Genomic DNA, 12,613 nt, shown 5'->3' with positions numbered 1-12,613 from the left:
ACTGCATTGAGCTGAGAAAGTGACACTACATTATCACCCAATTTTTGGCCCAGCAGGCACACCACCAAAAGGGCAGTGTGTGGTTTTAAACTTTGCTTCCAGTAAAAAAAGCTTGTACTATGTACACATTGACATAAGATCCAGTTTAATTTGCATTTTTCAGTGCAGACTGAGAAGCCCTCTGGAACAGGAGTAACAGTGAGAAATGCCCAAAGAGTGATCATCAGCTTCCCCAAAGGGCGTGAGAGGACCCTCTCCCTGTCCCCCCAAAATATGCAAGAGGAAACAGGCTAAACTACCAACCAGAAATATGCAAAATTCCGTTTTGTCGCCTCCCTCCACCCCCAATATTAGGGAATGGACAATCTCCCATCTATGTCACGGCAGGACTATTTGCATATTGATCTGTGGAAATCCTTCTGCTTTGGCTGAAGTGTTATTTCAAAACTTCTCTATTCTACAGTAGCCTGAGAATTGGAAGATAAAATGGCGGGGGACTCCCCCCTCCAAGACAAAAGGGGAATATGGGGGAAGGAAGAAAGTCAATAAAGGAGATTATTAACAGCTTTGTTTACTGGATTTAATGAAGGCTGGAGACATTTTTTCTTAAAGAACCAGCACGGACGGTGAGGGGAGCAGTAGGGAAATGGCTCATGTTGCCCGCTCCCCCACTACCACCACAACCTCCCTAACATATTTCTGATTGGTGGTGGAGGAAAATGTAAACTCTAGCAATACTGTTGCAGTTCCACAAAGCAATGGTTTCAGTGACTCTGGAGAAGTCTTTAAGGACAATGAACATGATTACAAATAGAAAAGTCTAGAAGGTGCCAGGTTTCTACCTAGGAACAACCTGTTCCTTCCTTTCAGGCATCACTTTGTAATGGTGAAGGCGGGGCAAGATGGCAAGGGACCAAGAAGTGATGAGAAAGGGCCTCAACAGTCAGCAGAAGAAAACAGGACCCGCAGCAGTTCTTCAGAGAGCCTGAGGGGGCGCCCTCGGGCACACAGGGAAGGCTTGCATAGATTGAGCAGTTGCTGAGAATGCATAATAGTGTTTCCCTATAGACAGCCTTAGAGCACAGGGCTGATCCAGCGGAAAAACGAGGCCAGGCCAGGGCCACATGGGACAACGACCATCAAGCTACACATATTGCACCAAGGTAAGTGCTTTTCTTTTCACACCTCAATTTAACTTTTTATTCTGAGCAAAAAATAAAACTTTGTGGAAAGTATATATATGTATATATATATACACAAAAGAAATTGCAGCAATTGGGTTAAAGATAAAATAACCTAAAGTGCTTTTTTATTTTATTATTTCTTTAATATACCAATATGAGGTTCTGCAAACTCATCCCTCTGGACACATTCAGCATTATACAAAGTCTCTCAGGAAAACCCACCCACCCTCCATGATTCCCATCAGTCCACTGCCTTGACCCTGAAGGTAAAACTCCAATCTACTGACTTTCCCAGAGCTGGTGGAGAGAAGTCCCTGGCTTCTACCCAGAGAGGTCTTCACACCTTAAGGCCCCTCCTGGGCTTTGTACCATGATCTCCTTCTAAGGGGAAAGGGATGGAATTTAATAAATGACACCAACTCCTGTCACCAAACTAGTGATGCCCCCATGAGGCTGGCCAGACCCCGCCCCCCGCCCAGGAGAGGCAGGGCCATTCTCCCTCGATGTCCCACCCACATGCTGGGAAGGGCCCACTTCGCTAAGGCAGTTTGGGGGTGCCAGCCGGTTTCCTACCCCTTCCTAAGTCCATGAACTCCAGTCCCTGGTGCTGACGACACCCTGTAAAGGGGCAGTGGAGCTGGAGATGCTAGTGGGAGCTGGAAGCATACATCTACCAGGTAGAAATGATTAAGGTTACCATGGGAAGAAAAAAGGCTTGGCTTCACCTGCCCGAAGTTTGCAGTCCTTCCCTAACCTCACCACAGGTTCATTCCTGGGTTTGGGGAAGCACACCCTCCATGAAGGCTCTTTCTAGCTCCACTTTAGCCAGTGGCCTGCTCTTCCCCAAGGTCCCTGGCACCAGTGGCCAGGCTTTGCAGGAGGTGATGGAAGGGAAAGAGCTCTGGAAGAGGAAGGAAAGACTGCCTGCCCTGTAGAAAAAAACCTGCTCTTTTTTCTACCAATTTTTCTAAAGCTAATTGGCTCTGATAGTCCCCCTTATAATTTTGAGTCACCCTCAAAAGGCAGATACTTCCACTAGAAAAATCTGTCATTCTAAATACTGTTTTAAGATGCTTCTTCATCTCCCCCAATCTTTGGAGAGCAGAAAAGCCACTGACCTACCTAGGCCCAAGAGGAGCACAGCCCTGGCTAACTAGAAAGAGATCATGAAACCACGGACACTTCCAATGGCCTTCCCTGGGCTCCTGTTTCCCACCTCAGCTCCCAGGAACTGAATCCCTGGTGCCCCGAGGCTGGCTATGTGGGGAGGTCATTCATGTCCTCTGATATGAGCTACCTTTGGGACCCCATCACGTTGCTCTGTCAGAAGTTGTAGCGAAAACAGCAAGGTTCCTGCCTCAAAGCTTCCTATGGGTTCAAGACCCAGAGACAGCCAAGGACAACCCACACTCAGCAACTGGTTTTCCAGGAAGACTAAGCCACTGTGGTAATAGAAGATTCCTCCCCCCTTATCAACTTCTGCTGAGGTCAGTGGTCACCAGAACCCTCCAGCCTTTGGGGGAGGGGAGTGCAGAAGGTCAAAAAGAAATGGATTCTCCAGACTAGACTCCTGGAATGAGAAACCACCAGCTGCCTGGGGGGAAGGTCCTTTTCTCTTCATGGCAGTAACAACATTTACTACTTCTGCTCTCTTGTCCAACTCTGTCCCTGCAATTCTGTCAAAGGCAGGGCCTCTGGGCCCCCAGATAAATGATCAGCTCTGGATACTGTCTTGGCTGGCCCTGAGTAATAGCTCAGAGAACAGAAGAGTGACACATGCAGATCTCTTTATGTTAGGGAATGGAAAAAGAAGGCAAAATTATGGCTGCTGTCTCCTGACTCAGGAGAGCAGCCTTGTTTGTGGACCCCTGTTCCTCGCTCAAGGCAGGGAAGGGGCTCTTGGAGGCAGAGGCCTAGTCTAGACCCTGGGCCAGGCCTCATTTCTGAGCTCAGTGAGCTTGGTGAGCACTCATGACTACGTTAATATAGCCAGTTGAGAGAAACTTTCCATTTTAGTGTGAATTGTATTTTAGGTTTTATTTTAAAGAGGCAATGACTTGGAGCCAAAGGCAGACAGATGGATATAATTCTATACACAAATCAAAAAAAATTTTTTTTCCTATAACACAACTTAATGAAACATTCCAAATGAGATAACTTATTGCAACATTTCAGGCTTTTTGGTGGAAGGGGGATTTTTGTTTTGTTTTGTTTTGTTTTACCCTGAGTAGAAGATCATCGTTTTGTGGTTTTTGTTTTTTTGTTTTTGTTTGTTTAGAAATCACATGACTAAGCTGAGCAAGTCACATCCTTCTTTGCACTGTACTAGGACTATATGCAAAATCCAGAGGGGTGAGAGGCGGAGATGGGCGGGGCCACCAAAAGCCTGGCTAGAACCTGGAACCAGGGCACCTGGCCTGCCAATTACATGCCGCCTTAAAAAGGTAACAAAAAAAAAAAAAACAAAAAAACTCCCTTAAAGCTGCACCTTCTCCCAATAAGCAAAATGCAGCTCTTCTGCTCGGAGGAAGAAAATACCATTAAAGGCAGGCAGACCACCACCCAACCACTGGCCATAAGCCACATGTCCACTCTAGGACAAAACAGGGACATTCCCCAAGAAAAATTCACTGCGATCTGCAAGCCCTGGCTGCCAACCGAGAGGGAAAGAACCAGGAAAGCAAAGACTGGGATAACATGGTTAGAGCTTGCTCTGCACACGCACGGACAGACAGTGGTCAACAGCTCGCCCAGGGCCCCCGTAGAACCCGATCACCCACACAGCCTCAGGCCAGGCTTGTCGCTACCCACTGGGCCACAGCCAGCTGCTGGATGACACCTGCCACAGCCACCCTGAGCTCCACCAACACCAAGAGCAAACAACAAAACCACCTCACGCAGTCCCTGTCAGGCTCACAGCTGTCTGACCTGCCTTGGCCACGCCCCCTCTGTCGGAGCCAGGGTCTGGGCCAGCTGCGGCCTCAGACTCAGACTCAGAAGACGCACAGGGAGGAGCAACACCCGACACACTGAACTCTGCTGCCCAAACCACAGAGATCCCAGTGCAAGTGATGGGCAGCATCAGACTGATGGAAGCCACACCCTTTCATTTCGAATGTTTATGCAAACGAGTAACCTTAATTTCCAAGTTCACATGACAATAAGCAAAAGTGACATACAGTGCAGCCAAACAGTTCATTTATAACTTAGCTTTTTTTGTTTTGTTTTTTTTTTGTTTGTTTTTTTTTTTTTTCTCCAAAGATCAGTTCCTTAAAATGGATACTCCTGGGATATGACTAAAGAAAATACGTCTGAAAGGTGAGGATTTCAAACAGTAGATTTCTTCATCCTTCGAACTGCTGACCCCCCCAACCCCACCCCCGTGACGGCGGGCACCGCACCTTCTGCTTCCCGCTCGCCCTCCTTTCCTGGAGGTGAGCGCGTGCGGCCCTTTCACTTGGAGAAGCTGGTCAGGCCCATCTCCTCCTCCCCCTGCAGTAGTGCTTCAATGGGAATCAGATTGGACGGCGTGTCCAGGCTCTGGAGGGACAAAAACTCTGACACATCCATGGCACTTAACGTTTCTGTCTGAGGGTCTGAAGGAGTCTCTGTTTGTCTGCTTTGCTCACAGGAAGAGGGGACAGCGGAGGAGGACGACAGGGGGCCCGGGGGCGAGGAAAAAGTCTGTGGTGGTAGCTTCAGGCTGGGCCCGTCAGGAGGCTGGGGGCTCGGCTCTGCAGGGGGTGGGGAAGAACAGCCCTTCCTCCTGCCCGCCGCCCGCTCCTTGGCAGAGTCCCGGCACGCGCACTGACACTGACACGCCTCCTCTTGTTTGATGATGATCACAGGAACACTGAGGCCAATCTGCTGTACAGAGCTCCCTGCGAGAGAGGCAAGAGACACTGCTCCTCAAGCAGCCGCGGGCAGGGCCGTGAGGGCCGGGGGGGGGTACAGACTAGGTGGGTGCCGAATGCCATGGCGGCAGAACAGTGGGGAGGGAGGATGCCACACTGCAGGCTTCGCTCTGCCTGACACTCCCCGTCCCCTCCAAGGCAAAGTCCCTTTTCCTCAGAAAGCCACACACACCGTCTAGAGGACCCTGTATCTCCAGCTTTGTTTCCAACCATTCTCCCCTGGACCCTCCATGCCAGCCACAGCAGATGCCTCCCTTTTCCTGACATGTTCTTCATACCTCTGGGCCTCTGGACTCTTCCTCCTGCCTAAACTCCCCACACAGGGCTGCTTTTCCGGAGAACTTACTCTTCTTCCCTCTGAAGACACAGCTCATCCCCTCCTCTCCCAAGGCTGCCAGGCCATGACTCCAGCAGGCTCCCACCTAGGGCTGGCTCTCGGGCATCCGGCCCACGAGCCTCCTGTCTGTGTGCACGGGGCGCACCTCTCTCCACACTGTGTGGGACGTGGGGCTTGAGTTGCCCCCTGCCCAAGATCAAGCTCCTGCAGAGCCTCTTGCTCACACTTGCATCCCCAGTCTCAGACACACAGTCGGTTGGGGGGATCCCCCTTAAAACTGCCAGCCTTGTGCTCACGCATCCTCCCGCTCTTTTGTGCGTGTCTGTGTGCTCTGCACACGCACACTCTGAAATCAGACAGGCTGTGTGTGTCTCAAAAAAGCTAGAGACCAGGGGAAGGAGAACAGAGTGGGAGTCAGGAGCCTGAGAACTAGGGCTCTGGCTCTCACAAACTCACTTAGGATTCCGGAGGAGTCACTTCATCTTTCAGGGCCCCGTTTCTTAATCTATAAAATAGTTTGGAAAAAAAAAAAAAAAAGGAACTTTCTGCTCTATAGGAGTCTCTGACCCAGATGCTATTTCTTCATTACTGTAATTAGAAAAGAGTCCAGTGAATTAACAGCTGCCCTCTTTGGCATTAACTGTGAGTCAGACTTTCTTCTGGTTACATTTAAAAGCTGTATCTGAGAGGGAAAGAACCATTACTCCTTAAGGAATGTTAAATGTGGTATTTATGCCGTAGGTGTGCTCACTTGCAATAGCTGTGAGAATGTGAAATACTCTAATAAATAAACAATACAATCTGACAAATTTGAGGTTTTAAAAACTGGGGCAAAGCAACAAAGAACTGTGCCTCAAGGGGCCCAGAAAGCGGACCTGCTGTTAAAGCTCCCACACAATTACATACCTGTGCTACTGGCTACTGGCACTGCAGTGGTAAAAAACACCTTCTCAACTTTAGACGCTTGCTGCTGGGGGGAAAAAAAAAATCACATTTACAGCCACTCGAGTATGGCACATCTCCAAGGACCTGAAGCCTGCCCAACTGTACTGGTCATCCAAGAGGACAGAAAACCCTCCGTGTTCAAGGATTTTTGCACTGAGTGATGTTTTGTTTGTGCTCTGACATGAGGTCACTGCACTGTTTGACATTCAGTGCTGACGATGCAGCCAGCTTTGTCCCCTACCACTTGGCTGTCTCCCAGCTGCCCAATCTAGTAGGTTCTGTCTGCCCAAAGGCTCCGCCGAGGCTGCTTTGCTTAAGCTGGGTCTTCTCACAGGGCTCCCCAGGGCTAGCTTCCCTACAAGCCCTCCACTGCCGCCACACCCCGACACTTCTGTGAGGCTGGAAGGTTCTTTTGCCTCCTCAAGGATCAAGCTGCACACTAAGGACCGGCTAAGACCCTCTTATGGGCAGAAGAGCCCCGGGAAGTGTGCTGTAAGCCGCACGGGGAGCAGCTCCAGGGTGGGCCCAGGCCTCAAGTCCAAGCCCCACCACCTCTTAGTTCTTGAGGCCAGGCAAGTGATTTAACATCTTAGACTCTCAGTTTCCTCATCTGTAAAATGGGGATGATAACCAAAGGACCTCTCCGAGGGCCCCCGTGAGGGTGAAATGAGAGGAGGCGTGTGGAGCCTGCGGCGCATGGTGAGCTCACAGCAAATGTGCGCTATTTATGTTACTATGAGGCGGACCATAGAGTCAGGCCCAGAGATCACCCCTTTCACTGTGGTAACACATCCTGTTACACTGGCTACAGGATTTCTGCTTTCTGCAAGTGTTATCTTAAAAAGGCTTTGTCGGGGCGCCTGGGTGGCTCAGGCGTTAAGCGTCTGCCTTCGGCTCAGGTCATGATACCAGGGTCCTGGGATCGAGCCCCGCGTCGGGCTCCCTGCTTAGCGGGAAGCCTGCTTCTCCCTCTCCCACTCCCCCTGTTTGTGTTCCCTCTCTCGCTGTGTCTCTCTCTCTGTCAAATAAATTAAAATCTTAAAAAAAAAATAAATAAATAAAAAAAATAAAAAGGCTTTGTCTTTTATCCCTTTAAGGAGGGAAAAGGGTCCCTCCTGGCTGAGTCTAGGAGGAATGTGAAAGCTTCTGGCTAAGTTGCAGACTTAGCTGACACTATAAAATAATGATGGAGAAACGAGACCCATATTTACATACACAAAGATAAATTGTATGGAAAAGGAATGACACCTGCCCCATGCAGCTCTCCAGGGCAGATCCAGAAAAAAAAAATGATAAAAATGACATGGAGCAGATTGGATTACGACACCAAAAAGTCCTTTCCAGTGACTCTGGCTATCTGAACATGGAATCAGGTGGCCTCCAGAGGTGGCTGGCACCTGACCTATGGAATCTGAATGCCCTGGCCTCACTGTTCAGCCCTAGACTACCTTTTCAGTTTGATAGCGTCATACATCTACCCAGACATTCTCCTACTTGGTACATCCTTTTCTCCATCTATTTCCCCCTCATACCTCAAGGCTCACCTGCCCTGGAAGGCTACCCAACAAGCCCCGACTCTCTGCACCCCTCATCTGGCAGCACGATGTAGTAGTCAGGAGCACAGGCTCTGGGACCAATCTGTCTATGCTCAAATCCCAGCTTTGCCACTTACGAGCTGTGTGACCTTGAGCTAGTCACTTAACTTCCCTGGGCCTCAGCTCTCCACTGGGGTAAAATCATACCTACCTCCTAGGCTTGTTGTGATTAAATGAGCAAAGCATTGAAAAGTGCTTAGTTAGCACAGTGGGTCACATTTAGACATACAGACATTTAGAGACTGTAAAAATATCAGTGGTTGCTAAGGGAGGGGATGAACAATTGAATAGGGATTTTTAGGGTGGTGAATCTACTCTGAATACAGTAATGGGAGACACATGACATCATGCATCTGTCAAAACCCACAGAATGGTGCACACAAACAGTAAGCCTTAATGTAAACTATAGACTTTAGTTAGTAATAATATATCGATACTGATTCATCAGCTGTAACAAATGTGCCAGACTAATGCAAGACATTACTAACAGGGCAAACTGGGTGGGTGGGCGGGGGTGGGGGTGGGGGTGGCCAGGGAGTGTATGGAAATTCTCTGTACCACCTGTAGAATAAAATTTAAAAAAAAAAAAAAGGTAATCTAAGAATAATATACGTAAGGTAATGACTGGCACGTTAGACCCTCAATTTCAAAAAGTGCTTAATCAGCACAGTGAGCCCTTACACATAGTAAGGGTTCAATAAATCACTGCAGTTATTTTTTTTATTACCATTTTTATTATTATTTGGCACTTTTCCTACTGGTAATGTTAACTTTCTTTGAGGCATTTTAGCCTCTTTAACTAGAATGTAAGTTTTTATGAAAAAGAGATCATGGTTTTCACTTTTCTGTAACCCCAAGAGTATCATGCATGGTATCTGGTAAACACCAGGCCTTCAGGGCACCTGGGTGGCTCAGCTGGTTAAGCGTCTGCCTTGGGCTCCAGTCATGATCCCAGAGTCCTGGGATCGAGCCCCCGCTCAGCAAGGGAGCCTGCTTCTCCCTCTCCCTCTGCCTCTGCCCATGCTTGTGTGCTCTCTCTTTTGCTTACTCTGGCTCTCAAATAAATAAATAAAATCTTAAAAAAAAAAGAAAAAATACCAGGCCCTCAAAATATATTTGACTGAATGACCAAGTCATTTCCTTCATCATCGAGACCAAACACTTCTGTAGAAACTGGCTCTCGAGGAGGCCCTGGGAGCACAGATTATCTCTCTGACTTGGCCACTGCTGTGTTTTCTGCCTGATGGGGTCCCACCATCCCCTCACATCAGTCTGACTCTGCCTTGGAGAAGAACCCGCTTTCCTAAATTGTTCTTGGGCCTCTGCAGTCTGTTGACTGCTCTGCTGTCCTGGATGGTGGCGTGACACTGCAGATGGAATATTCGTTCACGTGCCTCCTGCTACCTGGCAGAACGGGAGGGCTCTTTCTCTGCTTTCCTGTTGCAGGTGTGCATCATGGCATTCCCTGGATTTCTACCACTCGGTCATGGGGAAAATGACAAAGAGGCCGAATCACAGGTTTCGGGGCAGATATGATAACCATTTTCCTTTCTGAAGCAAAACCTGGGAACATGTCACCTATGTAAATACACTCCACCCCACTGGATCCGTTTAGACAGAGTACTTACAATTTGTTCTTGGTTTTGCGGTGAACTGGTGGCACCATTTAAGATCCATTGCAAGTTCTGTTCTCCCATGACCAGGCTGGACTGCAGGATGGCCGTGTTGGGCGTCGGGGTGATGGTGATAGTGGGATTATTAGTCAGGACAGAGTTGGCGCCCAGGGGCAGAGTCTGGACCACGGCCGGCAGGGGCTCAGTAGTACTTTGTGATCGGGGCGGTGCCGCCACGCCTGGTACGGCCGCCGAAGCCCCGGCAACGACAGAGAGTCCCGGTACGACGGGCTGTGGGGCCTGGGGGTGCGGAAGAAACTCTTGATGATTAGCAGCAAACTGTGTGCTGTGGGAAACAGGCACTTCTGGAGGTTGTAAGAGAGCAGAGGGGTTGCCAAATGCAGCTTGCTGGGCACCAGTTCCTAGGGAAGGAGCAGGCGGAGGAGCAGACGGTGCTGAGGCTGGTAGTAGAGGCTGCGGTGGCTCGGACATGCCAGGCTGCAGTACAAGTGGAAGAGATAAAGATGCTGAATTTCCTGTGGGTGGCGGAACATCACTGACTGACTCTGCATCACCATTAAAACTTTCAATCAAGGCAGCTGGCAAGAAAAAAAAATAGAAATATATATACATATCCCAAGCCTTACAGGAGCCACAAAAACACAGTCATCATGGCGATACCAAAGACAGCTGAAGTCCGTTAGGGCCAAGAGCTTCATTCCTAGAAGGCTGGCTTCCCACTTTCCATTTCATCACCCCTCTGGTCGAAGCGCCAGGCTTCACGACCGACCTCTCTCTCTAAATGTGAGGAGCTAGTCTAGGCTTCACCGTAACAAAAAAAAATGTATTCTAAGGCTTTTCTGGAAAAGAGACTAAACATCCTTTTTTGGCATAAGCAGCGAACACGCTTTCTGACTGCTGTGAAGCTTCAGGGACAGATTTTCATTCAAACACAGAAGGATCTATGCATCTGATGCCGGTCGTGGATCCTGCCCACTCATGAGCACAGTATCGCATCAGAAGAAGAAAGAGCTCACAGCTCCTCTTATTTTTGAGAGCCAACAAAAGCTTTTGGAGAAAGAGACCCTCTTCTTTTGAAGGGCTAGGAAAAGCAGGCCCTCAAGTAGACTCTTGCTGAGGGAAGGAGAGGAAAAGATGGAATCAAACAAAAGGCTCATACTTCCCGGAGCCCTCACCAAACGCACGCATTGTTCAAGGGAACTGAAATCTACTTCATGGCGCCCGCATCGGTGTGTCACCGAGGGAGATTCACTCCTTTGCCCGGTGCCGAGACGTGAGTAGGAAGAGAGTCTGTGGCACAAACCTGTCTGTTGAGGATCTTCCTGAATTGCTGTATCATCGGAATTCTGGAACATGGATTCGAAGATGATTGCTGGTGAAATTGTGCTGAGGTCCTGGCCCTGTGATTGATGGACAGAGACAAAGATGTGAAACTTGTCATCCTGAGGCAATTCTTCACCGGGAGAGAACACACAGCAGCAGAACTAGAATGATCTTTTTTGATACGCTTCTTGTTTCTAACTTCTTCCTTTCCAAGGTGACATTTATTTCCCTCAACCTCAGACACTGGAGATTTGGGTCCTCAGATACTCTAAAACAAGAGCCCATAAACTATGACCTGTAGACTGCATGCCTGTTTTGGGAAATAAAGTTTTACTAGAACAGATGCATGCTCGTTCATTTATTGTCCACGCTGTTTTCATGCTCTGATGGCAGAGCTGAGTTTTGTCAGAGACTCTGCGGTCCGCAGAGCCAAAAATATTTTACTATCCGGCCCTTTCCAAAAAAACAGCTTCCTGACCCCTGCCCTAAAAGAAGACCAAATCCTTCCTAAAAATGGGATTGTATAATATCTATTACCTGCAACCTGCTCTTCTCATGTAATAATATACTGTGAGTATCCTTCAAGGTCATTACATAACTTCTATGATAGTCTAACATGTATGCATGGTAATGAATCAAACAATACAAAACTTTTCACGAGAGGCAGTAGTTATCGCCTTATACTCACTATTGTTTGTCACTGCAAGTTTCTTTGTAATTAAGAATTAAGAAAACGTCAGAGGCATTTTTAAAAAGATAAAATGTGTGTGTGGGGGGGGAACATAATGCCCTGACCGTCTGACTCCTGATAGGCACCAAATAAAATGGCCACCTCCAGGCTTCTCTTTGGTGAAGGGGAGGGGACAGCAAATCTTTACCTCTAGTCCAGCCCCAACCCACATTTGGTAGGGCAGGAGTGACAGAGGCAAATGCCTCCAGGAGAGCAGGCAGGTAACACAAGTAATGAAGCCAGGGTGGTGGGGACGGGAGGCTGGGACAAACCGGAGAGCATGCGCCCCTGGCACCTAAAGGGCTTCAGAGGAACGCTGCCCTGTGATGTGCAGACTGGGGATTTCCAGCGCTCAAGAATGGTCTGAGATTTGGATTTTTTACGTGAACTCTACTGACTTGTAATTAAAAGCAAGTAACTGAAAACAAAGCACTGTATAGACCAAACAAAACCCATCTCCTGGCCATATTTTGTGTCAGTGCCAACTTGTGTTTAAAGGTCATTTTGCAACAACTCTGCTTCTGGGAGGGGGAAGGATCACTCTGGGCCTGGGCAAGTGTGGTGAGTGGAACTGTCCAGCAGCCTAGAGGTCCTCAAGATGAAACTGCCCATTTGAGCCAAGGGGGCCATTATTCTAGCATGATTCCATCGACTGGAAGATGAATCTGATTTCCAGCATGACACACACTGAAGGCACAAATCAACATGAGGCCTTCTGCTCCCAGTGCAGAGGGAGTTAAGGATCACAGGCCAAGACAGTGGCCTTCAAAGTCTTATCATGATGCAAAGTAAGAAATGCATTTTATATATACACACATACATGCCTCACATTATGTAACTATCCATATGCATAACTGTAACAAAAGTCTACGAAACGAGAGTTATCCTTACTACACGCAATGCCTTCTGATACTCTCTGTTGTGCTGATACCCTAAAAATGCTGACCATAA

General features: G+C 48.4%; 1 protein-coding gene across 2 annotated transcripts in view; it reads right to left on the bottom strand.

The window, feature by feature from the left end:
* Positions 1–4,423: 4,423 nt before the first annotated feature.
* MTF1 (metal regulatory transcription factor 1) overlaps positions 4,424–12,613 on the bottom strand; it is a 37,246-nt gene continuing 29,056 nt past the window's right edge. Inside the window, exons 8-11 of one of the 2 annotated variants that reach the window (XM_035019040.1) lie at positions 10,913–11,009; positions 9,604–10,187; positions 6,342–6,405; positions 4,424–5,065 (exon numbers count right to left, since the gene is read on the bottom strand). In XM_035019040.1, coding sequence (XP_034874931.1) covers positions 4,638–5,065; positions 6,342–6,405; positions 9,604–10,187; positions 10,913–11,009 — 1,173 coding nt within the window. In that variant the 3' untranslated portion in view covers positions 4,424–4,637. The remainder of the gene's footprint in view (positions 5,066–6,341; positions 6,406–9,603; positions 10,188–10,912; positions 11,010–12,613) is intronic. The other variant, XM_035019041.1, reaches the window with a different exon arrangement.

Source organism: Mirounga leonina, unplaced genomic scaffold, assembly GCF_011800145.1.
Source record: "Mirounga leonina isolate KUSES-001 unplaced genomic scaffold, KU_Mleo_1.0 Mir_173, whole genome shotgun sequence".
Lineage (NCBI taxonomy): Eukaryota > Metazoa > Chordata > Mammalia > Carnivora > Phocidae > Mirounga > Mirounga leonina.
The sequence above is the reverse complement of the archived record's forward strand: the minus strand, read 5'-3'. Positions and strand labels throughout refer to the sequence as shown.